This window comes from Seriola dumerili, unplaced genomic scaffold, assembly GCF_002260705.1.
Source record: "Seriola dumerili isolate Sdu_G_001 unplaced genomic scaffold, Sdu_1.0 BDQW01000349.1, whole genome shotgun sequence".
NCBI classification, from domain to species: Eukaryota; Metazoa; Chordata; class Actinopteri; order Carangiformes; family Carangidae; genus Seriola; species Seriola dumerili.
In genome coordinates this window covers 23,173-50,488 of record NW_019174604.1, presented here as the reverse complement: position 1 = coordinate 50,488, position 27,316 = coordinate 23,173, and the positions used below count along the sequence as shown (strand labels likewise).

The window sequence follows — 27,316 nt, the reverse complement described above, 5'->3', positions numbered from 1 at the left end:
ATAACGAGCGTAAATTTCCCCTTGTCCTTTTCTGGATGTAATCATCCCTCCTGTCCATACTGGCCATGCAGAAATCCCTTTTGAATCTCTTCCACAGTCTGTGTTCACTGTACAACATATATCCAAAAGTTCAGCTAAGCTAATATGAGCAAGTGAGTTAATAAAAACAAGTTAATATTTTACATATTTACAGTTTCTTTGGTCCCTTTGTGTTTCAATTCCTCGACTGCACAGAAACACTAAAATAAAAAGAGGGAATTTTGTAATAAAAGTGCGAACTTTGGAAGATCACCACTTGTTTTGGCTCATTTGACCTTTAGATAAAGCGTTGAATAGATTTTCTCACAGAGCGAGGACTCACTCACGCTGAATGACACGAGGAAGGGATCTTTGTAATGTGTTGTATGAACAGGAGGAAGATCACGTCAACCAAAAACTGATTCCGAGTTTATATGGGCGAAATAATCAACCTGCACGTATGCTAACTGCACATATACAAACATTAGCGTTACCATGGTAACATAGCAGTGGTAGCATTAGCATGTAACATACAGAGCACAACATAATTCTTGAAGGACCAGTGTGTAGGATTTAGTAGAATCTATTATAATATAATATTCGTAATCACGTACGTTAGCTCAGATTGAGCCCTTCATATCTACATAGCGTCCATGGAGCCCGCCATGTTGCACCGCCATGTTTCTATAGTAGCCACGAATCAACAAACCAAACACCGACTCTAGACAGGAACCTTTTGCATATTTATTTTACCTGAAGGTCGCCGTAGGTTCTCCTACACGCTTGGTCGCAGCTGGTTGCAATCTACAACCTCACCACTAGATGCCACTAAATCCTAACGCATTGGACGTTTAACCACATTACATCGATTTTAAGGAAAGCTCAAAAACAGGGTAATTAAACCCAATATGATGGATATAGTTTTAAAGTGTCGATACACATTATTTTTAACCCTGACACGACCAACTCTGAAATTACACATCTGTCTTCAGTTGTCCAATGACGACTGCGAGTCCCAAACATGAGAAACTACGTACTAAACTCTAACATTAGCCTGCTGCATGCTAACCTTATGTTTATATGTGTTAGCAGTTACCATGTGCAGACATCGGGGTATCCTCCACACATGCTCTCTTGCTGACATTAGCGGCAGTGAGGGAAAATGTTTGCCAAATATGCTGCTTTCTTTTTTACGTGAATATAAAACTTATGGAAAAGAAATTATTCACAAATACAGTTGACTTTAAAATACAGTTAATAAATTATTTAAATTCCTTTAAAATGCTAACACAGAGGTTGTTCAGGATTTAAAATAATTTAAAAAGGTTAAATGCAAACAATCATTGACGGCGTTCACTGGCACTCCAGCTCCGGACGGACGATCCACGACCAGATCTTCAACATCTCCTGCGGCGTCCGGCTGTGAACCAGCATCAGGCTCCTGTAGATGCAGCTGTTGTGCCTGTACTTCTCCTCAATGTCAAAGGTCCTGAACCCACTGTGCTTCTCGGGAGCCAGACCCAGCTTCCTCAGACACATCCCCGTATATACGTCATCAATGGGATACAGGACGACCTGTTGAGAGATGTTGTGAAGGCGTAGCGCCAACTCCCCAGAGTACAGGTAACCTCCGCCGCCGGCGTAGGGCGGGTACCAGCCCACAAACACGCTCTCAGGGATGAAGTACTTCAGTTTTTTGTCTCGGTGTGGACCTGCGTTGCTGATGACGTCGCCTATGAACAAATCCTTCGCCTTGACCTCCGACAGGCCTTCCAGGAAGTCGATAATTCGCAAAGTGTTGACAAAGACGTCGTCGTCGCCCTGGAGGACATACTGGGCCTGGGGACAGTTTTGGCTGAACCACTCCAGGAAGAGGACCTCCTTCAGGGTGAGGTTGAAGAAGGTGTCCCGATAGTCCCACTGGAGGAGGTCTTTGTGGAGTTTCGCCTCGTGGCCCACCATACCCAGCAGGTCTGGGAAGTGGTCCATTGACATGGTGTCGCCGAGCAGGAACACCGTCGCCACGGTCCGATTGGCTAAGACGCCCGCCCGTCCCCAGGTTTCACGAATAGCCTGCCGACGGTCAAAATGCGGGGTCAGGGACTTGACCGCCAACAGCAGGAAGGGTTTCTCGTCACAGATGCGGCGCTGGTTTATCATCATGGGGTACGTCCTGCAGCGCATGTGCAAAAGAAAATCCTGGAATTGCTTTGGGAGCGTGTTGTAGTCCACGATCTGCGTGGGGACTCTGTAGTCTGGTTCACAGGGGTCGAGGGGCCCGGTGTCGTTCAGCCAATCCGGCAGCTCGGCGACGGAGTTACCGGAGAGCGCGGGGTTGATGACGGGGTTGTAGATGAAGTCCAGGCGCTGCTGCTCCTTGTTCCAGAACGATGCGCTCACTGCGTGTTGCCGCCAAAACCTCTCGGTCGGGATTCGAATCACACGGTGGTCACTTTTGTCGTGCCCGTGGTTCCGCAACACGCCGATCAAGACGCAGAGGAAGACGTTGAGCATCATCACGTAGCACACCCTCGCTTTCCGGCAGGTCACAGACATGTTGCCTCCCCTTCGCACCTAGACAGACGAGATTTTAAAACTTAATAAACAAGAAACAGGATGAACTCTGCGGCGCCGCGGCCTCACAGGGAGGGACTTACAACAAACCCAGGATATAGAGGATCATTTGGAAACATAGTCGCAGCTGGGTTGACCCTGAAGTCTTCATCAGGAGGAAGAATCTGTTACAGCAGGTCAACAGGAAGCCTCACCTCCCCCCACCCCCATTTTGTTTCAGAGCGGCTGCATTTTCCTCCCTAATCCTGCAGGAATGGACCCATGAACATTTTTTCCCTCCTCTCCTCCTTATTCCCTCCTCCTCCTCCTCCTCCTCCGTCAGCAGCAACCGGAGTCACACGTTTCCAATTGAGCCGCCACGCACATGACGCCAGTTTACTGGCAGCGGTCTGTGTCATTGTTACTGGCTGCACACGCTTATTAATAACCCTGAGAATAACCCAGCAACTCACAAACACACACAGGAAATAGACTTTAGACAACGTTGTCTCTTTGCACCATGAACTAACATCCCGTTTTGTTTGGTTGAGATTGATTTTTATTTATTTATTTCTTCATTCAGGTAAATCCCACTGAGACAGAGATCTCCTTTTCAAGAGAGATCTGAATGTACATTAAAAAAACAAACATAATAAAAAACTATTCATGAACAGATAGAAAAAAAAAAACTTTACAAACAGTTTAAATAACAAAACGATAAAATTATGAAACCACCGAACAATTGCATTCTGTTTTGGGAAGGTTAAAAATCTTATTTCTGAAAAGTGGATAACTTATAAAATGATAATAATGATAATAATAATCTTAATTTACAGAGCCTTTTTCAAAGACAGCAAAAAAATAAAATTAATCAATAGATTTCAAAGAGAAGAAATACAGATAAAACAATTAAAACAATCAGGAGTCTAAGAGAGTAATTTTAAGAGAAGTCAAACAATTCAAGGAAAATTAAAACCAGGAAAAGCTCTCAGATAAAGGAGTTTTTAAGAACTATGTTTGTCTATTTTCACTGAGTTAACAAATAAAGCAAATGCAGCATAATTTCTTTTTTCTGCGGCACAGGAAAGGAGCGAGTTTTGCACACAAGTTATTTATCACAAAAATTCAAAACAAACATTATAATCACACAGGGAAATCTTTTGATTTTAGTTGATGCCTCTGCCTCATGTCACCAGAGTGAAACTAGTTTTATAGTTACTAGTGAAAATAACAGAGGGTGTTGCCTTTCAGTCCGATCTCCAATCCACTATCAGCATAGAGAAAAGATTGAACCGCACAAATGAAATACCCTCTGATCTATGGAGGACCAGGGACGTCACAGGAAAGGTAACAAAGCATTTCCTTAATTTCATATTTTACTAGGCATGAAGATAGGAATTGTAAACAGAATTGTAATATAAAAGAATGATTGATACGTCGATAAATACTTAAGATTTAAATGTGGATTTAAAAAACACTTGTTTAATACACTGTTTATAAATACATTCATTAATACAATAATTAATGCAATTTGAGAAACTATTTGAAAAGACATTTTTAAAACGCTTCAATATCTTTTTTCCTCTTTCCAGCTGCTTTTTCCATTTCCTATTAGCTAATTGATTAGCTTCGTCATTTAGCCTTTCTGTGACACTCTGGGCTTTCTGTGCAGGTAAAAGATATAAGATATAATATGATTGGTTAGCTCTCCAACCAATCAGAGAGCTTGTTACATCCCATGGGGAATGTTCAGCCTGGTTTTACCACCGAAGACCCAGAGTGTCACAGAAAGGCTAAAAGGAGAGGCTAAGTGACTAAGCTAATCCATTAGCTAATAGGAAAAAGAAAAGCAGCTGTAAAAAGGAAATGAAAATTGAAGAGGGAATCTAGTTATTTATTCTTTTCAAATAGTTTTTCTATTATTTATTCATGAATTAATAAATGTATTTAATGAGGATTTTATGCTGTTTTTAAATCTGAAGTATTTATTGATGGATCAATCATTTATAAATTATTCTTACAACTCCTGTTCTTAATGCCTATTGAAATATGAAATTAAGGAAATGCTTTATTACTTTTCCTGTGACGTCCCTGGTCCTCCATACTGATCAGATGTTTCTCCTGCTACAACAATCGATGCGCTGTTCAGACTGATAAACTGAAGGTCGATACTGCAATAAACATGTAATTTAATCAAACAGCCACAATAAATCCCAACTTTCATGAATGCTGTAATGTTCAGTTAAGAGAAAGGTGTTGATTAAACTTTATGGTCATTTTGGCGGCAATATTTTACTTTCCTGTAAACCGAGGCGTCAGTCTTTATACATCAGGGATCTGATATCAGGATATAAATATTTATTATATTATTATATCGTCCTGGTTATAGTTTGCATTGAGAACTAGAGACAGATTATGGAGGACGTTCAGACAGGTGTGTGCAACACTCCTTTATTCTGCTGCTGATTCTATAAGAAGCAGCAGCAGAATAAAGATATTCTTTAATGTAATAGCTTTACCATATGTTATTGTTGTCACCATATTTTTTACTCCTCCTCTTCCCCCTTTAAAAAAATGTAACGCAGTAAAGTTTACTCAGAGTGCAGTTTAACTGCTGTACTTTGTATCTGAGTACATTATTACACAAGTCATTTTACTTCTTACTCAATTTCTGTTACCACCCACTGATATCACACACCTGAGAGTGACGGAGAGATGGCGGATCAGTTGGGTCTGGTGGAAACCCAGACCTCTCCTGGCCTCATGTGGACGAGCTCCAGGACGGAGAAGGTTGCTGCTGTCATTTCCGGCGCCATCTGCAATTTAACAAAACGACAGAAGTGTGTGAACAAACGGATCTTAAGAAGCTGCAACGATTATCTAGGATTGTTTTAGACTATACATCGTGATCAATTGTTGAGACGTTTCCAGCTCTGTCATCAGTAACGTCACGACAGTGATCCTCTCCGGGACAAACGAGGAAACAGACCTGTATATCCACACACCTGAAGACTGATGCACTAATGTGAACTCAACACGCATAAACAGAGCAACAACTGCGAGATATCAAAGGGGAAATGAAAGGTCACTCCAGGGCAAATCTAATTTACTGCCTCCCGGTGATAAGTGATATTACAGCTCAGAGAGCAAGTCCCGTCTGGCGAGTTCACGTCCTGATCTGCAGAGATGTCATTCAAGCGTAACTACTAACATACAGACAGATGTTGTCTGTGTGTGTGCGTGTGTGTGTGTGTGTGTGTTTTACTGACTTTCACAAGGAACTAAAGGTTGATAGCGACACCCAGACTTCACACGATCAAAGGTTGTTGCGTTTGCTGCTGAAAGAAAACACTTGTTGTGATTCAGGTGACAGGAAGTCAGGAGGGAAATTTGGGAGAAAATGCAAATAAGCCGCTGATGTCTCTAAAATACTAAAATATAAAACATTCTGCAGCCAGAGACCCTGCAGAGACAGAGTTTGAGTCGACTTTCTGCTCCCAGGTGAGAAAATGGACCAATTCTTTTCTGATCGTTCCTGTTCACTGATCCCTTTTTAATAGTTTCTGTGCTGTCAGCTGCGTGCTCGTTTTATTTCACACAATTTATTAAAGAACAAACAAACAAAAACATTCAAACAAGCACAAAACCGAAATAATGAATTTCTGTTTCCACCATTAAAGGCTCGGGTCGTTCGTCGCCCTGAGGTTTGCTTCCTGATTCCAGAACCAGAACCAGCTCAAGGCCCCGATCAAATAGAATAAAGGTTTCACAAATCAGCAACGGTGTTTTAAAGAGTCCTCGGCCTCTCTGGGGTTAGGATGTAGACCAGATGTGACATTTGTAAGTGTGGTGGGTTTTGATCTAGATGCAGAAAAACGCAGTGAAACGTCCCTTTGTTGCATTTTTGCATTGGAGTCTGGAGTGTGACGAACACTTCCCCATCTTATATACTTCTCCATCATGATCATCCTTATCATAATAAGTCTAACTCCAGAGTTCATTTCATTCTCTTCAGTTGGAGCCACAGTATCAGCCATAAGAAAACTCCAGTGCAGACTTGAACACTCCTTAGGTGTCATAAACTCATCTAACGTGTGTGATCTTCTTGGTGTTTAATCAGGGCAGCCAATTAGATGCGACTTCATACTTTAAACTAGGACACTTGGACCTCCGCCAAGACCAATGTCAAACAACATACACCAGACTTCAGAGGAAAGAAAATACAGATTCACATGACCTGATCCGGATCTGGCCAAAACTTTAACGGCTGCCTCTCTGGGCCATGACTCGTCCCGCCACCAAGTCCGGCGCAAATCGGTTCAATACTTTTTGCGTAATCGTGCTCACAAAACAAATAAATAAATGAAACCTACTCGGCGGAGGAAACAAATCAAAGGTCGCAGTGTTGCACTGTCAGCTTCCATTAAACAAACTTTTGACTCAAAGTGTCCTCACTGATGCGCACATTCAGCCAACAGGACGAGCTCGTGCCCGGACTCATAAATCACACCTGCACATGTACAGACCTGCAGCAGCCTCTCAGCCCGGCTCCGGAGTCCTCGTGCTGAGGTGGAGGGGAAGTCCGGAGCGGATCAACAGGCAGCTGCCGGTGTCAACGCGCCGCCTTCATCCTTCATGTGGCGCGCTTTGGTAATTTCTGGCCGCGCGCGCGGTAACCCTCATTAAAATATTACCTGTGTGAATCCCGACGGTTCGTCAGTCATTGAAATCTCTGGACATGGACATTAAGGTTATATCCAGTCCTCAGTGAGCGGAGACAGGTACTGTAGAGGTGAGTCTCCGTCGTGCGCACTGACTCCTCCTCCTCCCTCAGGTTGAACCGGAGCTTTCAGCTGCCTGGACTGATCTTCAGGGGCGGATTGAATGATTGTGGGGCCCCGGGGCTCAACAGCCTGACTCCCTCTCTCGTCTTTTCACCTCAGCCTTTAACTAGCTCTGAAACTTTATTTTAGCTGCTATTTATTTTATTTATTGTTATTCTTACTGATTGTATCCTTTCTTCTTCTTCTTATTATTATTATTATTATTATTATTACTGGAGCTTATTCTGTGCAAATACTTCATGAAGTGGTTCCCTACATGAGTTTCATAGGTCTCCAAAAAACCTCAACACCAACATTTTATGGTCTCTGGAAAAACCTTTATAAAACGGCTTGATTGACACTTTGATAATTAGCCACAAGTAGATTTGACTTTCATTTTAAGGGGTTATCAAGGACGCCAGACCCTTTTAGAAGTATGTGTGTGCGTGTGCAGCAGCACGTCAGCTGGTCCTCTGGTAAAGAAAGAAAAAGATTCAAGTAATGTGTTTACCATACATTTTATGTACTTTATTTTGAAAAAAGGAAATCAAACAGAAAAAGCTTTGTTTATTTCCTCACTGAGCTCATATGAAACCTCAACACTTGAGCTTCCTTCACTCACAGGGATCAAGCTACAAACTGCTCTACAGTAAAAACACAGACATTTTTTTTGTGACTGATTCTTGTGAAATATTCTTCCTGTTTCATGTTCGTCTGCTTTATTTTACCTGATGTCTAAGAGTGAACTGGAATGATTGAAACAGTGGTCCACAACTCAAAAACAACGTGGGACAGGCCTGCTTCTTCACCGGGGCTCCCTCCCCTTGTGTTGCCACCATGTCAATGAGGATGTCCTTGAGCTACCCGAGATAGCGGACGACTGCACGTAGGTCGATGTTGTTGTTTTCTCAGACATCGCTGAACTGCAATTTTTTAATGATCCAAAAACAGAAATATCACAAAAATCTCTCAGAAAAAAAATCACTCAGACGTGAAAACTCAGCTCCATCTTACCACCCCTCATGGAGGATATATATATAATGCTGCTGTTTAACATGTGCAGGTCGTAAGATTTAATCTGTACTGGACAAAGTTGGACCTGTTATTCATCCTCACCCTGATTATAATCTTTATGCATTTGGAGAGTTTGTTTATTTACTCCTGCATGAGCTTGATGAGTGCCATATATTTTAGATTACCCATTTGCTCTGTAGCCTGACCCGCTCACACCGACACGTTGAAAAACTGATGTTGTGAACGCAGCCTTGGTTACAGTCCATGCTTCTGTTATAACATCTCCACAAGGTGCGAACTACCTGCCAACAAGCAAAGCGATAAGATATGAGGCGATATTCAAATGCTCTGACTTCACTGAGGTTTATCACAAAGCAGGCGTGACAAAGATGAGGAAATATTTACACTGATACACGATTCTCTCCTCGTCTAGATTTTTAAAACTAAACAAATAAAGCTTTAGAAGTGGACAAAGAGACATCCTGTTCATATCACAGGAAATATTCTGTTATTGTTGTATATGTGGCTGTTGAACTGTAAAACTGGCCATCGTTTCAGTATTTGAGACATAGAGAGAGAAGAGGGAAAAATCAAGGCAAACTTGTGATCTAGTAACTGGCACAAATCTGTATATACAGTATCAGATGACAGTCCATGTCCAGGCATAAATTTGCATTGGGTTCAATCCCGCAGCTGGAAGGCAGAGCTGTGACCTGAGACAGGTTTATATGGTTCCAACTGTGCTGACGTACGAGTTGTTTGTTGTTTTGTTGTTGTTGTTTTAGTGGAGAGTTTACGAACTGCACTTAGATTCTTAAAGGACACTCAAGCTGAAACCAAAGCGTTTCTTGAAGCCGTGGTGTCACACTCTGGTGTCCTGCAGGTTTTTTGTTCCTCTAAAGAATTAATGAGCCACACATCTACCTGACACCAGGTGGGCTCAGGACAGTCTGACGCCTCTGTCTTAAAGGGACAGGCGCCTCACACTAACCGTTAATGGCAATAACACACCAGTTTTTATCAGTCCAACCTGGACTTTGTTAGCTGTTATTGTTTGCTTTGGCTTGCAAACATGCTGACCTAATGTTGTACCGAATTAAACTGAATTGAATGTCTAAGTGACAAGTTAACATTTAGCATGTTCAATCACTAATCTTAGCATTAGTTACTAAGTTAGCATTCGAGATAGCAAAATAAACCAACCACATGGTTGTGTTTTCTTCTGGCCCAGTATAGGCACGGTTCCATGGCCCGAGGTTGGCCCATATATGGCGTGACTGTCAGATGCTACTTCAACATCTGAACCAATCCTGGCGCACACACAGACAATCTTCCGGGAACACCAGAGGATTACAGCCGGAATCTGCCCAGATGTTGAAGTATATATGGGCCAGACTTGTACCGAGAAACCAGGCAGATGTTGGGCCAGAGGTTTCATCTTGCTAATATTAGCTAAAGTTAGCATGTTAAAAAGAACGGAATAGAAAATTTTGCATGCTAACAATTTATGCTAATGTTATTGTTAACGTTTGTCATTCGCTTCCGTTAGCATCGATGTTCCTGGTGTGATGTAAAACAAAAGCCGTCACTCAGACTAAACACAAAGCTGATTTTAGACTCGTATGAATTTTAACGCTAGAATATTCTTTTACAGTTTTTATCAAACAACACTAGTGGAAACATTTTCAACTTGGAGTGGTTGCACCTCCGGCTGAATGAACGTTTTTGCATCCACGCTCGTCTTTGCATCGACTTTGTGTGGATCCATATCGCTGCATCTCGGACATTTACTCCACCTTCAGTCTGAACGCAGCTTTAGAATCAAAGTTAAATCATTTTAATCATAATTTCCACATTGCATCGTCGTGTTTTTACTACTAAATAGTTTGTTTGTTGCTCTTTTTGCAGCTATGATCAGAGAGGAACCATGATCCCGTCAGAGGAGGACCACACTAACACCCTGTGACACACAACAGTAAAACAGTGCAGCACTTTGAATGATGGAAGGTAAAGAAAGGAAACAAAACTTTTGGTCCATCAACAAGTCACTTCCTCCAGAGTCATATGTGAGCACGAACAGAAGTGTATGGCGATCATATATCTTTTTAACAGGATGTCCGTTCAGGGTCCATTCTGTGTGATGCTGTTGAAGGAGATGAAACAGATCCAACAGGAAGAGACGGCTGGAGAATCACAGTGTTTCTCTGCTGTCTGAGACAAACTCTCACACACAGAGTTGTTTTTTTGTTTTGTTTTTTAGGTGCGGTGAACGATCCTGTCGATGCTCTCCTGGATGTCGGCCATCTTCTTCAGCATCTGGTTCACTCTGGCCTCGTCAAACTCCAGACACACAAACTCCGAGTCCTGAGAGAGGAAGGAGGAGAAAGAAGACATTAACCCTTTAACAAGGGAGTGCCCGACAGTCGGAGTCCAAAATGTGGGATTTCAGTTTATTAGCTCTGACAGCGAAGCGGCTGATTGGTCGGTCCAGAGTGAAACATCACGCACACAAAAAAAACAGCAAATTGAAACTGTCAAATTGTGGATTGTGGGAGTTTCACTTTACAGAAAATAACATGTTGTTTGATTCGAAAGACTCTGTAGAGGTGAAAGGGAGAGGTTTAGAAAAACAACAGGAAGTCAGTTGTAGTAGTCTGGCCCACTTCTTAATAACACTTAAAACCCTTGACACCGTTGCCCTTATTTGCGTCAAATTTCATCCTTGTCCTTATTTGAATCATTAAGTCAATTAAACCTGAACACACGGACATGATGCACGTGTTTTTAGATTCAGTGTGATGTGCACTTTCCGAGGATATCATCACCTCTGAGGTCCATTGCAAGTAAACGCCAATAAATTCACTTCGAAAATCACAGAAAAAAAAAAGATTTGTAAGTCCAGAACTTAACAGAGAATCATGATGTTTTTAAAGTTTCCTTCAGTATCACAGTAATCCAGTGACAGCCGTCTCCTCGCGCAGGGGTTGTGCTAACAGCTAATTCGGCAGGCTTCTAATAGGGACAATTTTCTTTTCAAAGTTTTAACATGTGACGGACACGTAAAGTTAACAGACTGACTCCATGACTGTATGGGAACTGTAGTCCCAAAACAAAAAACAGCATTCAGTTCCACAGCGTCAGACTTTGACACCTGCAGCAGATGGTGTGACGCAGCAGCACGAGCTCTTGTTACCGCCCTGCTCCGTGTTCACGACATGCTACTTACAATTTAATGAAGTCTACCTCGACTATGATATACGGGGGGAATCCCATCTGCCCCGCCTTTGTTTCCTCCGATTGTCATTAAGAATGGATGTCACGCCGTGATATTCCCTCTCCCGGTTTCCATGGACACGGCTCTCTGCCTCTACCCAGAGTCTATTGTTCGGTCAGAACCAAAGTCTGTCAGCACAGAACTCGTAACATGTTTCTTCGACCGAAAGATTAGATTAGAAAGTCTTTCCCGTCAACACAACCAAAACCAATCACAGACAAAATAATACAACAAATAGAGACGTAAAACCGTGTGACATACAGTAGATTTCATCATAATAAGTTGCAGTAAGATGTGAAGCTGACGGGACAAATGACCTCGAATGTCTGTTGGATTTGGCTCCTAGAGAAAGTTTACCCCCTCCCTGAGTCAAGTTTAACACAATTAATTAATTATAATTATTTTCATTATCAATTCAACTTTTGATTGATTTCTCAGTTTTTCAATCTATAAGGAAACAGGGAAATCACCGCCTCATGATTGTATGCTGTGTGAAGTCTAAGGTAATGGCTGACGTGACCTTTGACCTTTAACCACCAAAATCCAACCAGTTCGTCCTCGAGTCCAACTGAATGTTTGTGCCACATTTGAAGACGTTCCTTCAAGGCGTTACTGAGATATCGTGTCCACAAGAACGGGACGGACCCAAAAACAATATGGCGCTGACGCGAAGACGTACTTATGACTTTCGCACGTCCCCGCAACTCAAGGTAACGTCCTCATTTCAACCAACAGTTTAAATCCCTTCAGCTGTGACCGTACTTCGCATTTCGAGAAGCCGGAACCAGACGACAATAACAGATGATGATGAAAACCGTCACAGTCCAGTTTGTGCAGAAATAAACCAGGTTCCTCCAATGGGGGTTCAGGAGCATCGCGTCGTCCAGCTCGTCCGGGACGCGAGAGAGTTTCAGGACACCTTCATGGTCGACGCTACACATTCACCTCCTCCACCTACTTCTGCAGCCTTCAGGCGTCTATTGGCTTTAATTAGTTTTGAACTGAGCGGACTCTAATAATAGCGTGTGCGCATCCTACAGTGATTCAGTGTCGTCCCAGGATAGCAGGAGTGTGCTGCCCCACTGTGCTGACCCGGTTTCTCTGAGCTGTGGGACCTCCAGTCTGAATATTTACAAGCTCCAGCCCAGATTGAGAAGCACAATCATTACTAATACTGTTCATTCAAACCTCTGCAGCTCGGCTGTTAACCACAACCAGGAGGAGGGAGCACATCAGTCCAGCTTTAGCTGCGCTGCACTCGCTTCCTGGTACATTTACAATTGATTTCAAGCTCCTCCTCCTTATATACGAAGGCATTTATTGGCAAGGACCAAACTACGTCATTAAATCCCTGATTATATATCCACCTCCAAGAACACTGAGGTCATCTTCTTTTAAATATCTTCTTATTTAATGATTTATTATTTTATTCCTTATTTTATCTCATCTTACATTAATGTTTTTCATTTTAATCAATGCTTTTAACATGGTTTTATGTTCTTTTGACGTCTTTTCATGTGAAGCACTTGATGCTACAGTTCTTGTATGAAAGGTGCTGTACAAATAGAGTTTATTATTATTATTATTATTAATACTACTGACATTCACACATCCATACTGTTTACATCTCGTGTTACTGATCAGTGATTTGGTATTAAGCACTCTGAAGATATCTGGCAGCAGATCAATGTTAGGTGTTTAAGATAAAGGTTTGATAAAAACCTTTATTTATTCGGGGAAGTGTCACTGAGGTAAACGCTCTCTTGCAGCACCATGAGTCTCTACGGCCGAGTGAACGGAGGAAGTATGTGGAAGAACAGGCCCGGCTTCTCCTCACTGGATTGTCACACCTCGGCATGTGACAAATACAACTTCCATATGTATGCGATAATATGTATATCATGATGTTTGGGCTGGACTGTATCGAGAGTGGATTTTAAAAGATGTGGAGGTGTTTTGTTTAATTTTTTTTGTTTTTTTTTTTACTCATGACCTGCACTTTCCAGTATTATCAACCGCAATCAAACCGACAGCGTGGACCTGAACGCCACTGAATGGTCGCGCCTGTTTCCGTCCTGCCAGTCTTTCCACTCTGTTTGCCAGCTTCTCTTTGTGACTCACCTGCCAAGAGCTCGTCATCACAAATTCATTTACCCCATTACCTTCACAGGTCAAAATAACTAAATATCAGTTAGTTGGAATTTTAATCCCAGACTGATGGTAAAGAAGATGATAATTAAAATCTGGTGCAGCAGAAACAGAAAGACAGTATTTATTCTCTTTTTGCAAAGTGATTCGTCGGTGGTGCGCAATGAATCTTGGGATAGGTTTGGCTGTGGAGGATCCACCCGGCTGGATCCTCGGACGCATTTGAAGTAGCCTTAGAAATGGGACGGCCTTGCTGCACCGCTGTGACGCAATCCGTCTTCAAATGCAGCCTCTGAATGGAGACACAGCTACAGACTTCGTTCTGCTCATTTCAGCTTGTTAGGTGCAAATTTAAGACCCTCAGTTTTATGTTTTCCACCAAAATGGATGTTGTTTTGAAATGAAGGTCACCATTTTACCAGCAGCAGCGCGCTCAGTGGTATTACCCTCTGGGAGGGGCTCCGAGACTGTTCTCAGATCAGGACCCAGATCGAGTAAATTTAGCCACCTCACGGGACCGAGGTTTATTAAAATCAACCGGTAATCCGGTCACGTCACAGAACCAGGCCTCCGTCTTCAAAACCAGCCCGAGCTTGAGCAGTCAGCTGAATGGATGTCCAAACACTGGTCGCCAAGTTAAATGTTAATATTTGATTTCTATGGTTTTAACTCGTGTATATATTATGAATATTTTAGCTGATGCAACAACTGAAGCTGTGTCTGTTACTGATGCTATAGTAGAGAGACAGCACTATTTTCTATTTTGTGTCGCACTACTTTTTCTACACGTTGTCACTTTTCTAATGTGAATGCAGCACATACTCAAATACAGGTTTAAGTCTTTTCAGGGTGTTAAACTTTAACGTTACAGGAATTTGAAGTAGAATTTGTTTTGGATTTACCTGAAAATTTAATTCATTTTCTTCCAATTGTAAAAAACTTATTAATTATTAATTATTATTAACTTATTTTAGTCTTTTATCCTGTAATGTGTGTTTAACATGTGTTTTATGTTTGATTCCACGGTTTGAAGTTCCTTTTTTAGTTGAATATGTGAAACTGTGAAGCTGAATGAGTGTCAGAGGAAACACAGGACGTAGGCCTCACCTGTCCGGCCCTGCCCAGTTCCAGCTCCATCAGGGCGACCGGGCCGCTGTGGGCTGCGTCCCCCCGGCTGGCGGCGGTCTGGAGGTCCACCCTCCAGGAGAGGCCCCTGAGTCCGGGCTCCCAGCGGCTCTGAGACAGCAGGCTCTCCCTCACCCGGACCCGCTGGCTCTTCCAGAAGCGAGAGAGGGCGGCGGCCTGTTCGGCGTTCACCCCGCCGCTGCCCTGCTTCCTGGTCTGAGCTGTGAGGAAGGCCTCCAGCTGGGCGTGGTCCATGTCTGCTGTGGCGATAGACTGAGGAAGGAGGGAGAAGAGGAAGAGGAAGAGGAGGAGGAAGATCAGCTGAGGTGCAACACAAAAGCTGCAGCACCAATACAACAGATCACTGTCAGGACTTATTCTTAAAAATAAAAGTCACTTTATTAGGTACACCTGGCTAAAGCTGATGCCGTCTAACACTAAGTCCTCCCTTCATGTTGATGTTGATACGACTTTTGGGTTACTTTGGAGGCTGTAGTTTGTGCTGCTGTTGAATTATGGTGCCTCCTATATGTATATATGTACAATATATATATTATATATATTTTTTCCCACCCATTTATATCAGTTTGGATATACAGTAAACAATATAAACACCTCAGTAACATGATTAAATACAATAAACAAGCTGCACATTATCTCACTGTTGTTTTCTTGTATATAGTATTTATGTTGTTTTTATTATTAATTGTTTTTTAATGGACTTGTAATCTTAATGAAACGTTCGCTTGGTTAAATAAAAGCAAAAATAGAAAAGTAAATCTTATTCTGATGTTGACCTCAGTGCAGGTAACTGTGCACCTGGAACAACAGTGATGATATTTATGTAGGTGCTGCCCCCTGCTGACAACAGGTGAGACAAACAGGAATAAACTTATGAACGAGAACACATCAGTTCCACCACTCTTTATTACCAGTCCAGACAGGATTTGCATACATGTGTTGTTACCTGATAATAACCTGAAAACCTTTACAAAGCAGAATCTGTTTCTACTTTCAAAGCTCTTTAACAAACTGTTGATTAAGCTTGACTTCTGGTTGATATTAGTGACATTATATTTCTTATTTTTTCAGCTGCAGCTTCTGTTAAATACCCAAACTGCAAAGTAATACTGTCAGTTGCCTTACACAATTCAATTCAATTCAATGGCTTTATTGTCATATGCAGAAATAAGTTATCAGTCAATCAATCCATCATGTTGCCATCAGTTATTGTATCAAACTAAAATGTAATAGAAACTAATAAGTTAAAAAGAATAATAACTTTACAATAAGACTCCCCTTCTAAAAGATTTATGAATGGTTTATAACTATTTATTTATTAGCTTGTTAACACTTTATAAATCAGTTATAAGCTGTTATAACGCATCAGATAAAAAGGGCAACAATAACCCGTTGCTTGCCAAATAGTGAGCCCACATTTATCTGTCCTGTTCAGCCTCATAGCTCTTTGTTCTCTTCATCATCAGTGTTTGTACCTGCTGCTTCATCACATGTTACAATGAGGCTCCTTTTTTTTACCAGTTATAAATGGTAGTTATTAGTAAGATTAATGAGTAGTAAGCATTAACTTGATCTTGCCAAATAGTGAGCCTGCATCAATGTATGAAAACTGTGTTATAACTTGTTTATAATCGTTTATTTACGATTTATAAAGTGTAAATAACTGAATTATATAACCTAATTATAAACCATTTATGAATCCTTTATAAGGGTAGCCTTATTGTCCATTTACACAGGCCCACATTAGTACATACTCACCTGCACACATAGGCTGCATACTGAGGTGCACATTATATTCATTACACACATTAACGTCAACGAACACCGGGCTTTACGAATGCATGAATTATAATAAATGTAGTATTATTTTTTTAAGCAGCTGTTTTCACACACACACAGTGAGAGCTGAGACTGAGGAGTTTATTTACCTTTATGAGGCCTTTCATCTTGTCGTGCAGGGCCGTGAACGCGTCCTGCGGCAGCTCCGGGAACAGCTCGCTCTTCAGCAGCTCCTCCGTGATCTCGCTGTTGTTGTAATAAACTTTCTGAGCGATTCCGTTCAACAAACCGCTCAGAGACTTCGCTGCTTCTGCATCCGCCATGTTTTTTTTTTTTCCTCGTCGCTGCGGTCACATGACGAAGCCGATATCGGGAACGTGTCACGTGAAGTCCGGCACAACGCGGCATTGTGGGAGATGTAGTTCTACGCGCCAGAAACTTATTTTTTTCCCCCTTCCACTTTGTTCTTACTAAGATTGCTCGTCAATAAGGGTTCAACAAGTTGAGCATTACCTTAATTTCATATTTTGATAGACATTAAAAAAAGAATTGTAAAAAGAATTGATAAATGAATGATTTATCCATCAATAAATACTTAAGATTTAAAAATGCATTTACAAAAACAGTATTAAAAAACCCTCATCAAATTAACCATTTATAAATTAATTTAATAATTCATGAATAGATAATAGAATTTGAAAACCTATTTGAATAGACATTTTAAAAATGGGAATAAATAGCTTATTGATTAGTTTTGTCATTTAGCTTCTCCTGTTAGCCTCTCCTGTTAGCCTTTCCATGACACTCTGGGCCTTCAGTGCTGGTAAAACCAGGCTAAACAATCCCAGTTGGCCATGGGATGTAACAAGCTCTGGTTGGAGAGATAAACAATGGGTTTTTGCAAGGCTATTTAATCAGCATTTTTACTGAGGAAATTGATTATTACTATTATTATTATTATTGTTATTATTATTGTATGGTGTTTTTTTTCATAAAGAAAGTCAAACTTTGAAAAAAAAGATTCTTAAAACCACAAATATATTTTTTAAAGGATCAACACTTCGTTAATCAGACTCCCTTATCTAATATTGCCTGTAGCAGTGTACTCTACATGACATGCTGATTAACACACACAGACAGACAGGAGTGGATGCTGAGCCAAGCTTTAATCAGAAAGAACACATCATCAGATGATGTGTTAATACTTTACAGAAGTATAGAGTACAAGTATATAAGTACTTAAAAATACTGAAGACAGTTTACACAAGTTTCCCCCTTTATTTCAATTTAATAATGCAAAAACATTGGAAACAAAAAGAAAATTAGCTGTTCACTGTAATAAATCCTCATCAGTTAAACAGTATTATTACTCCATTTCACTAATGGAAAGGCACTAAGGTCCTGATCCCTGTTGTCGAGTGTTAATGAGCTACTTTTGTTTTCAAAGTACATATAGTTCAAGTGACTGCTTAGTACAAGAAATTGGGTTTGTGCTTATGTGGACTCACTTAAATGACTGAATTGATTTTGATACCTGCAACAACAGGTATTGAAAACTGTCACTTCTAGTCTTGTTTTGTTGCTCTTTGGACAGATGTAAGTCAAAATATTAGATTTTTTTAGCAAACTACACAAAAACAAAAACAAAAAATTAGGCCTAATGATTTCCGAAAAAACCCAAATGTCACAAAAAAAAAATGTATACGCTCACATGAGGTGGTTCTTCAGACTATTTGACAAAGCATTATTTCCCAAAAGTGGAATGGAAACATTTTTTTTCCACATTTATGTCACATGACGAAACATGACATCCAAAAACATTGCAGACTATTATCTCCTAAAAATCCCTGATACGTTGCTGCTGCCAGATATAAGGGGTTTGCTTTTCCATCATTACGTGCATCAGACGCCCTCATCTCCAAAATGAAATATTACAACGGCTAATTAATAGATGCCGAAAATCCGTCGCCACGTTTAATTGGAAAGATACTGCAAGAGGAGAAAACCCAGCTTTACTCGCATAACATTACTGAATGGAAACACAGAGCATTTGCAATTATGCTGTTGACGACTTTTCTAAAAAAAAAAGTACTTCTATTTTGCGCGAAACTGCGATGGAAAGGCAGCTACAGAGACTTTTGAAAAGGGCGGAGCCTTTCGGTGTCGAGGCCAAAGCTAAGGTGTCATATAGACATAGGCATTAAAAAATAAATTGAAATGCTCGAGAAGGGATTATGGAAAGGAAAAGAAGCAAGTGGATTTTTACGAAGCGTAGGGTATCGTTATCTTAGCTGAGTCATGGCAGTCTCTAGTAGTTTTCTACCCTCTACGCCAGCCTCGGAGCTTGCCCCATTTTCTACGTCTGCCGCCTCCTCTACGTTTATTGCCTCTGCGCTTGCCCCCTCTTCTACCTCTGCCCCTGCGCCCTCCACGAAGCTGACCCCATCCTTTACCCTTGCGCCCTCTTCTTTGCTTGCGCCATTTTCTAACCTTGCCACCTTTTTTACGCCTGCCGCCGCCCCCTCGACGCCCGCACCCTCCTCTACGCCTACATCTTCTTCCGACCTTGCCGCCGCCCCATCGACGCCCGCACCCTCCTCTACGCCTACATCTTCTTCCGACCTTGCCGCCGCCCCATCGACGCCCGCACCCTCCTCTACGCCTACATCTTCTTCCGACCTTGCCGCCGCCCCATCGACGCCCGCACCCTCCTCTACGCCTACATCTTCTTCCTACCTTGCTGCCGCCCCATCGACGCCCGCACCCTCCTCTACGCCTACATCTTCTTCCGACCTTGCCGCCGCCCCATCGACGCCCGCACCCTCCTCTACGCCTACATCTTCTTCCGACCTTGCCGCCGCCCCATCGACGCTCCGACCTCCTCCTCTCACGTCCTACCATTTCTCTTCCGACCCTTGCCGCCCGCCGCCCCATCGACGCCCGCACCCTCCTCTACGCCTACATCTTCTTCCGACCTTGCCGCCGCCCCATCGACGCCCGCACCCTCCTCTACGCCTACATCTTCTTCCAACCTTGCTGCCGCCTCTGCGCTTGCAGCCTCCTTTACGACTGCCACGCCCTCTGCTCCTGCAGACTCGTCCGGGTTTGCCCCCTCCTGTGCGCTCTCCACTTCCTCCACCTATACCTGTGTCTACTGGTTCGAGTGGACTTGTTTCCTCGCCTGCACCTTGTTCTTGATTTGACAGAGCCGTGTTTGCAACGCAGGAGGGTGTAACATCTCCACCTGAGGAGCAGCTGGTGCACTGAAAAGCACCATCTCCGGGATTATAACAACGGAATATCTTGTCAAGCCCGAGTTCGGAAATACCAAGTTGCTGAAAGGATTGGGCCAGTTGAGACGTGTCAGCGTTGGGAACATCGGCTACGTTAGAAAACGCAAACGCATAACCGCTCCAGTTCTGAGTGACATCGTTAATCTTGTTAGAAATACCATCTTCGTTTGCATTTGTACACGTTGGACCACAGGGGGATTGTGCAGAGTAGATGATGAGGAAATTACCCTGGCTGCTTTTAATAAACGGTTGTATGTTTTCTAGAACACGTGACACTGCCTCTGATTGTGCTGCTGCCACCACCCTGGTGCCTTGGTAAACCTGACCCTGTGAAACAGCTTGTTTCACTTGGTCTGCCGGGTCGTCCTGAAGGACTTGCTGAAGGTTGTTCGGGTCTTCGTTCTCCGGGACATTCACGGCCACACTGAAGGAGTCGCCTAGCGCATATCTGCCATGGGAAAACATTACATGAGTGATATAGTTTGAAATGTCAGTATTCAGGATTACTATCGTGGGTTGATGAAATTGAAAAGCAGATTTGTTCCTCATACTATCATCACATGGCAAAAAATCGTGTTATGTGAGGTCACCATTGACCTTTGACCTTTGACCACCAAAAACAAATAAGTTCATCCTTGAGTCCAATCGAATGTTTGTGCCAAATTTGAAGAAGTTACAGCTCTAGCTATCACCAGCGCAGAGGCATGAAAATAGCTGACAAAATGAACACTAAAGGTCATTGGAGTCATTAAAACAGACTCATCAGAAGAACAAAGTGTTTGAGGACTCACTCATTCTTGATGCCATCTACAATACTTGTGAGCCAGTTCTGGTCCACAGCAGAAACACTGTCTCCAGCAGACAGGAGGAAGGTCAGCACCACAGTCACCCAGCACAGGCCAGCCATCTGCACACAGATCAGGTGCAGTGACAGAGTGGTTTTAACACACAGCGTTGTCACAAAGCAGATGACACACAGTGACAATGATACAAACTTAATCAAGTATATGACAATTCAAGAAACTTTATTTGTCCCCAGGGGGCAATTTAAGGGGCACATAGAGTAGACATTAAAAAAACCACAAGCTGTACATATTAAGAAAAACAATGACAACAACAACAGCAACAACGGTGCAAAACAAAACCTGTAATATTGTAATGACAATAACATGGGAGAATAATAAAAATGATTTTTTTTTAAATTAGCTGTATGAGAGATAATATAAACATATATACAGTATAGGTGCATATGATGTATATGAGGTATATGGGCCAAAGTCCAATAGAACAAGGACAAAACTGTAAATATAATAAAATATAAATCTACAAAGGCCATTGAATAAATAACTCACCTTCATTACTGTTGTCAGCAGGATGTGCTGGGTTTAACACCCTACAAAAAATATATACACATTAATATTGAAAAGAAAAGTTTGGTCTAAATCCTGCTCAATAACTGACACAAAGGACATCTCAATGTCCATTTAGAGCGACATGATCAGCTGACTATCAGTTAAAATAATCATTAATGATTTTGACAACTGATTAACAGCTGAAGTTCATTTTGATGCAAAGATGCAAAACATATGATGTGATGAGCAGACATTTCTCTCATTAAACACACAATATCTTTAAGTTTTTTACTGTTGTAATAAAAAAAATATATTTTCAGATGTAAACTTGGGCTTTAGAAAATTGTTACTGTATTTATTTATTTATTTTTTACTGTTTTCTGATGTTTTCTAGCCCAAAATCTCAATCGAGGAAATCCTACTCAGATTAATCTATAATGAAAATAATCGTTAGACTGTTTCAGCCTGCGGAGGGAAACTTTGCAGCTTTATTTCATGTACCTGCTTTGGTAGACGACGATGTCTGATTGATGCTCTGAAGCCGATGAGTCCTCTTGGTTTTTTCTCAGTGTTTGGTGAAGATACTGCAGCAGTGAACAGTGTTAGGAGGAAGTGACTTTATTTTTTGTAGATGACACAGAGACAATGGTCAAACCTATCACAGCTGCATTATACCCTTATTTGAACAAGTTTTTGAAAAAGAAGGAAGAGGAAGAGTAGAAAAAGGAGTAAAGTCTCATCTCAGCATGATTTGAGAAGTTAAAAAGAGAAATCATTCATCATCACCATAATCACCATAATTTATCAGTTTATTTTTTTATTAAGACACAGAGATAAAAGAAAATAAAAACATCAATTTAAATCTTAAATTGAAGGAGAAGCCATTAAGGCAGATGCTTGTGTAATAAATAAGCACATCACTCAGTCTGTGGTAATTCTCCAATCAGCATTCATCGCAATTGTGTAATGATAATTCCAAATGTTCACGTTAGTAGAATTTTTTTAATCTAAAGAACATTGCACTTGTACTTTTCAAACTACAGATATAAAGAACAACAAATACCTAATTAAATTACCATAAAATAACTTCAACATTGTCACATTTAAAATTTCCCACATTATAAGGCTGCATAGTTACATCCATGAATTTAATTCAATTATCTTTCTGAGATGTCGTTGCAAAACGTCCATGGGAATGACATGGGGCCCCTTTAGGGGGGCTTCCTACTAAGATGTCATTGCAAATAGTCCACTGTTTGTTTAAGGGGGAGGGAGCCACATTTTGAGACATTGCTGTGGAATAAAGTTTGTCAGCCCTCAAGGCCCCCCCACCCAACAGCCTGGGTCCCCAAGCAGTTGCCCGCCTTGCTGCGCATCAGTGTTACTGAAGTAGAACCGATATCTCTCCTTACATCTGATCTCAGGACAGCTTTCTGCCCCACAAAGGATCTGAGACCTGTGTGAATTTGAAAGCTAGCTTGACTTCCAGCCGTTCAAAGATCCTCTATACAGCAGATGCCGCATCACAGGCAGCGCCAATGGTGTGAAATGGGACACAGTTCCGGTCTCCTAAGTGGGCATTGACCCCCAACCCCTCCCTCTAAGCGACAGTAGCTAATCTAATCTATCCATGTCTAGATTTACCTCTCTGCATCCTTTGGGAAAGAAAAGACAGATACGTTTTTCTTACAGCCTGTTGCTGCACAAAGCTCGAACTAATGGATTACTTGTCCCTGCCAAAATAGTACAACAATACAGTGCAAATTTGCGCCTTTTTTCCCGCTGTTTTTATCTACTAATGACATTTGATCTGCCAGGTACAAAGTCATGTCAGTTTAATTAAACAGTTTTACTCTGTTTTAGCGGTTATTAAGCAATGAAACACGTTTTATTTAAGTTTTAAAAATTTAATCCATGGTTTCACATATAAGTAAATCAATCCAAAAATAACTGCGGGTCCATCTAATCATCTGGTTATCGGTTGGCAAACGTCGTCGGCAGTTGATAGATCTCGCGAGAGTATGGCCCTGAGGCAGATCTCGAATAGTTAATTTTCTCCGGATCTGTTCATCTGAAAAATTTCATTTTGATGTCAGAATGTTCTGAAGACGCGTGGCTTATGAAAACTGGGTCCAATATTTATTCCTATTTTTTTTTTTTTTTACAATTTTATTACTGTATAGAGGATCTTTGGCTTAAATGTGCTTGTCAAGCTGTCCGTTGTCTCAACTTCTACCGTTCTGCGATCAGTTACGATTGCACACATTATACGCATGCGCAGACGTGTGTGGGAACTAAACCTGCTTATAACCGTTGAGAGGCAGCAGTAGATAAGCAGTATAGCTTATATAGCAGTAGTAGGCAGGAGCAAATAAACATGCAAATTACACTGATTTATCATATCTGTGTGAGATTTACAGTAAGTTTGTAGCCAGGAGTAGAGCAGCTTCTCTCGGGAATAGCTGAGTACGTACGTTGTGTGCGCAGCGGGCGAGAAAGAGAGAGAGAGGCAGCAGTAAGACTGGCGACCGGAGCAGAGTTAGCTAGTTAGCCGTTAGCAGTGTAGCTATGAACGTAGCAGTGGGTTTACGTACATTTCAGGCTGTTTGTCAGTAGATAAATGCTACGACTCCTCGAGACCCAAGTTCCCGCGTCTGCCCTGTGCTTCAGCTACAGTCCAGACAACAAGCCAGGAAAGGTTAACTACACTGACACAGGTAAATAAACGATTCTGCCTTGTCATTGACAGTTATAATGCAGCAGATAAGCCTGTATATGGAAGGTATTGTGTACTTTATGACTAAAGCATAAAACCTTATTCAGTGTTTCTAGAAACGTGGATTTCAGACGTGACCTCTAGGACAGGGCAGAGCCTCCTGATGATAATGAGTGTGGTCCGGACCAAACTAGCATGCTAGCTTCTGATTAGAATGTTTGCTAATGTGCTAGCTAGTCATGTAATTCCATATAACACACGGCAGAAGTTGTCAATGTTGTTAACAAGCTATGGCTACCTTACCACTTGTAAATGGGGTGTATGTATGTGTGTGTATGTGTGTGTGTGTGTGTGTGGGGGGGGTCTGCAGTCCCAGCAAAATTGGCGCTTTAAACAAAATTATTTTACATGACCATAGCAGCAAATAAGCACCTTTATACCATGTTGGCAATGATATACATGATTATAATGGAGAGATGGGGCAACAACTGGAAAATAGCAATGCTGAGGTAACCTCTCCAGGTCACCAGAGGTCAGATACAAGTTGCCTCCCTGAAATAAAATGTTGAGGTATGTAGATTATAAGCTGAAACTTTCATGCTTTACTCTTAAAATGACTGATTGTTTTGCTTATCTGCCTCACTTTAATTGTATATTTTGAAGATTACCATAGAAGGGATTTTCATTTATCCTCTATACTGCACTTTTGATATGTTCACTATCAGTTCAGAAGAATAATCCTAAAACTTCTTCAGCCAGGAAAGAGAAAGGTGAAGATGCCCAGAAAGAGAGAGAGTAACACGAAGGAGGAGAGAGACTTTCAGCACAGGAAAGACAAGCAGCACATGAAGAGAGATTTACTCCTGCTACCGTCATGAAAAGGTATGTTTCAGTTCGGTCTATATTTTTGACTGTGTTGTTGGGTTTGGCTGCTTAGCTCTGCTTGCCTATCTGTCTGGCATAGAGGATATGATGTCATCGACAGGTGACCAAATGAAACGTTACCATGATTAAAACCACAGATTTCTCTGAGAATGGATGGAAACATTCAGGATAATGTAAGAACACAACTCAACAACATATAGAACATAAGTCTAGTCATTTTTCAACATTTTAATGTGGAAAAGTTACAGATCAGAACTTGAAATGATGTGATTTTTCTAGCAAAACTGCTAAACATACCCTTGTTCCTGCTTCATCAATTTGAGGTTTTGCTGTATTTCTTTGTCACACAGTTTCTGATAGTAAACAGAATATTTTTGACTGTTGGTTGGACAAAACAAACAATATGAAGAGGTCAAACTGAGCTCTGGGAAACTGTGATGGACTTGTATCACCATTCTGTACATTTTATAAACATTTTAGGAATGATTAAGTGATTGACTGAGAGTTTAAATGTTCAGCACAAGACATGATGTCGTGACATGTTCATATAACACGTTCATATACTCTAGAGAGGATCGTATGTACAAGATGAGAACAGTATCAGTGGTCCCTCGCTGAGTTGTGCTGAGTTGTGCTGAGTTGTGCATGTGTGCTGCAGCTCTCTCTGAGGGTTTAGTCATTAAGAGATGAAGATAAGATGAAGACTTCTGCTTTAGTGAATGACTAGTGGATTATTGACTAAAACAAAGTCTTCCTGTTTTTTCTCATCTCTTTGTTTGATCGTGAGAACCATCAACAGTGTGAACGACTAAAGTCACACCCACACACGCTGATGGCAGCAAACTGTCCTACACTGTAAAGATCTTTGGATAGAAGTGCCATATAAATGCAGTCAAGTGACCAAATTATTTTGTTTAATTACAAAGGAGTTTTTTTGTTTAGCTTTTCAAATCACACACAATACAGCAGTTTGTTTACAAGTGTTTTCAGTGCAGCTGTGTGGTCCTCACCTGTGTTTGTATGACAGCAGTCTAAATGAACTGAAGCAGCGTTTTAAGGTGTGTCTTAAAACACCTTTGGGTCACCTACACTTGAAACAACAGTGCTGAAGACAGTGTTGGTGTGTTTTTGTTGTGTGTGTACGTGTGTGCATGTGTGTGTGTGGTCAGCTAGCTGTTTGTCGACTGTTTGTCAAGTCATGCCTAATGCATGAAGTCATGACTAAGCAGGTTCACAGGGCCTTCACACTTGTTGGTGTTAGGGGTGTTGCGACATCCACAATTTCACAGAAACATGTTTTCGTTGAACAGCATAAAAACCATGACGGACGTAGCCTCTGTGACGTCACCCACAGGTTTCTGAAGAGTGGTTGTGAAGCTCAGAGTCTGACTCCGCCTCTAACTCCCAGCTAATCCATAAATGGTCAAAGAGGAGGAGCGTGTGTGGAGCTGAGACTTCAGTTCATGCCGGTTTGTGGCAAGCATACGCTCGTCACTCAAAGAGGCCACGCCCTCAATTCTCCATAACCTTAGTCCTAAATAAAATGTAAACAGGTGAGTTATATAAACAGGTGTTTTTGTACCAGGCTGTAAACATGTTTATTTCTGCTGTAAAGTTGGACATTTTAACATGGGAGTCTATGGGGACTGACTCACTGTTGGAGCCAGACTCTAGTGGCCATTAGAGGAACTGCAGCTTGTCATACTTCGGTGTTGGCTTCATTTTTCAGCCCCTGATAAGGTTAGACATCCCTGCCTGACTGTCTGCCTGTACATATGTGTCAGTCTCAAAAGCAAATAATTTTCCTTAGAAGTAGTTCGTGTTTACTTGAAATATAACCAGGTTCAATGGAGAAAACCTTGTCTGGTTCTAGTTTAAGGAAATTTCATCTTTTGTGTTTATAACAACTGTAAAAATGAGAAAACAGTGCTAAAATTCAGGGTTCATTGACAGTTTATATTTTGTGAGTGATCTCTTTACCTAATGGGATTCGGTTTGATTTCACCTACTTTTCCAGTTGAATTATTTGTTTAATATATGATAACATGATGACAGTAAGGTTTTAATGTATTATGTATTATAACATAATATTGTATAGTTGACTGTTGTGTTGTATAGGGCTGAAGGGTGTTATGTAATTGCATTATACAGTAGAACATTGCACTCCACCCAGTAAAGGAAAGACAGAGATAAGCACTGAAATATAAAAAAAAGGTATTACTGTTTGGTTTATCTAAACAGTTAATAACAGATGACAGCAGTTACTCATTCATACTCAAACTGACACGCAGAAAAATGACCAGAATCGATGCCAA

At 41.4% G+C, this 27,316-nt stretch overlaps 3 protein-coding genes across 3 annotated transcripts; all 3 read right to left on the bottom strand.

Moving 5' to 3' along the window:
• Nucleotides 1–1,325: 1,325 nt before the first annotated feature.
• LOC111232960 (N-acetyllactosaminide beta-1,3-N-acetylglucosaminyltransferase 2-like) lies at nt 1,326–2,579 on the bottom strand. Its single transcript, XM_022760676.1, has one exon. The coding sequence runs from the start codon at nt 2,572–2,574 to the stop codon at nt 1,372–1,374; it is 1,203 nt and encodes a 400-aa protein (XP_022616397.1). The 5' UTR covers nt 2,575–2,579; the 3' UTR covers nt 1,326–1,371.
• Nucleotides 2,580–8,755: 6,176 nt separating this feature from the next.
• On the bottom strand, nt 8,756–17,080 carry commd1 (copper metabolism domain containing 1). Its single transcript, XM_022760704.1, has 3 exons — nt 16,905–17,080; nt 14,938–15,228; nt 8,756–10,772 (listed from the first exon to the last, which is right to left on the bottom strand). The coding sequence occupies exons 1-3, from the start codon at nt 17,076–17,078 to the stop codon at nt 10,665–10,667; spliced, it is 573 nt and encodes a 190-aa protein (XP_022616425.1). The 5' UTR covers nt 17,079–17,080; the 3' UTR covers nt 8,756–10,664.
• A 2,569-nt stretch (nt 17,081–19,649) lies between these two features.
• On the bottom strand, nt 19,650–21,956 carry LOC111232928. The gene is made up of 4 exons (XM_022760635.1): nt 21,902–21,956; nt 21,401–21,441; nt 20,840–20,955; nt 19,650–20,496 (listed from the first exon to the last, which is right to left on the bottom strand). The coding sequence occupies exons 2-4, from the start codon at nt 21,404–21,406 to the stop codon at nt 19,650–19,652; spliced, it is 969 nt and encodes a 322-aa protein (XP_022616356.1). The 5' UTR covers nt 21,407–21,441; nt 21,902–21,956.
• Between the last annotated feature and the right edge of the window lie 5,360 nt (nt 21,957–27,316).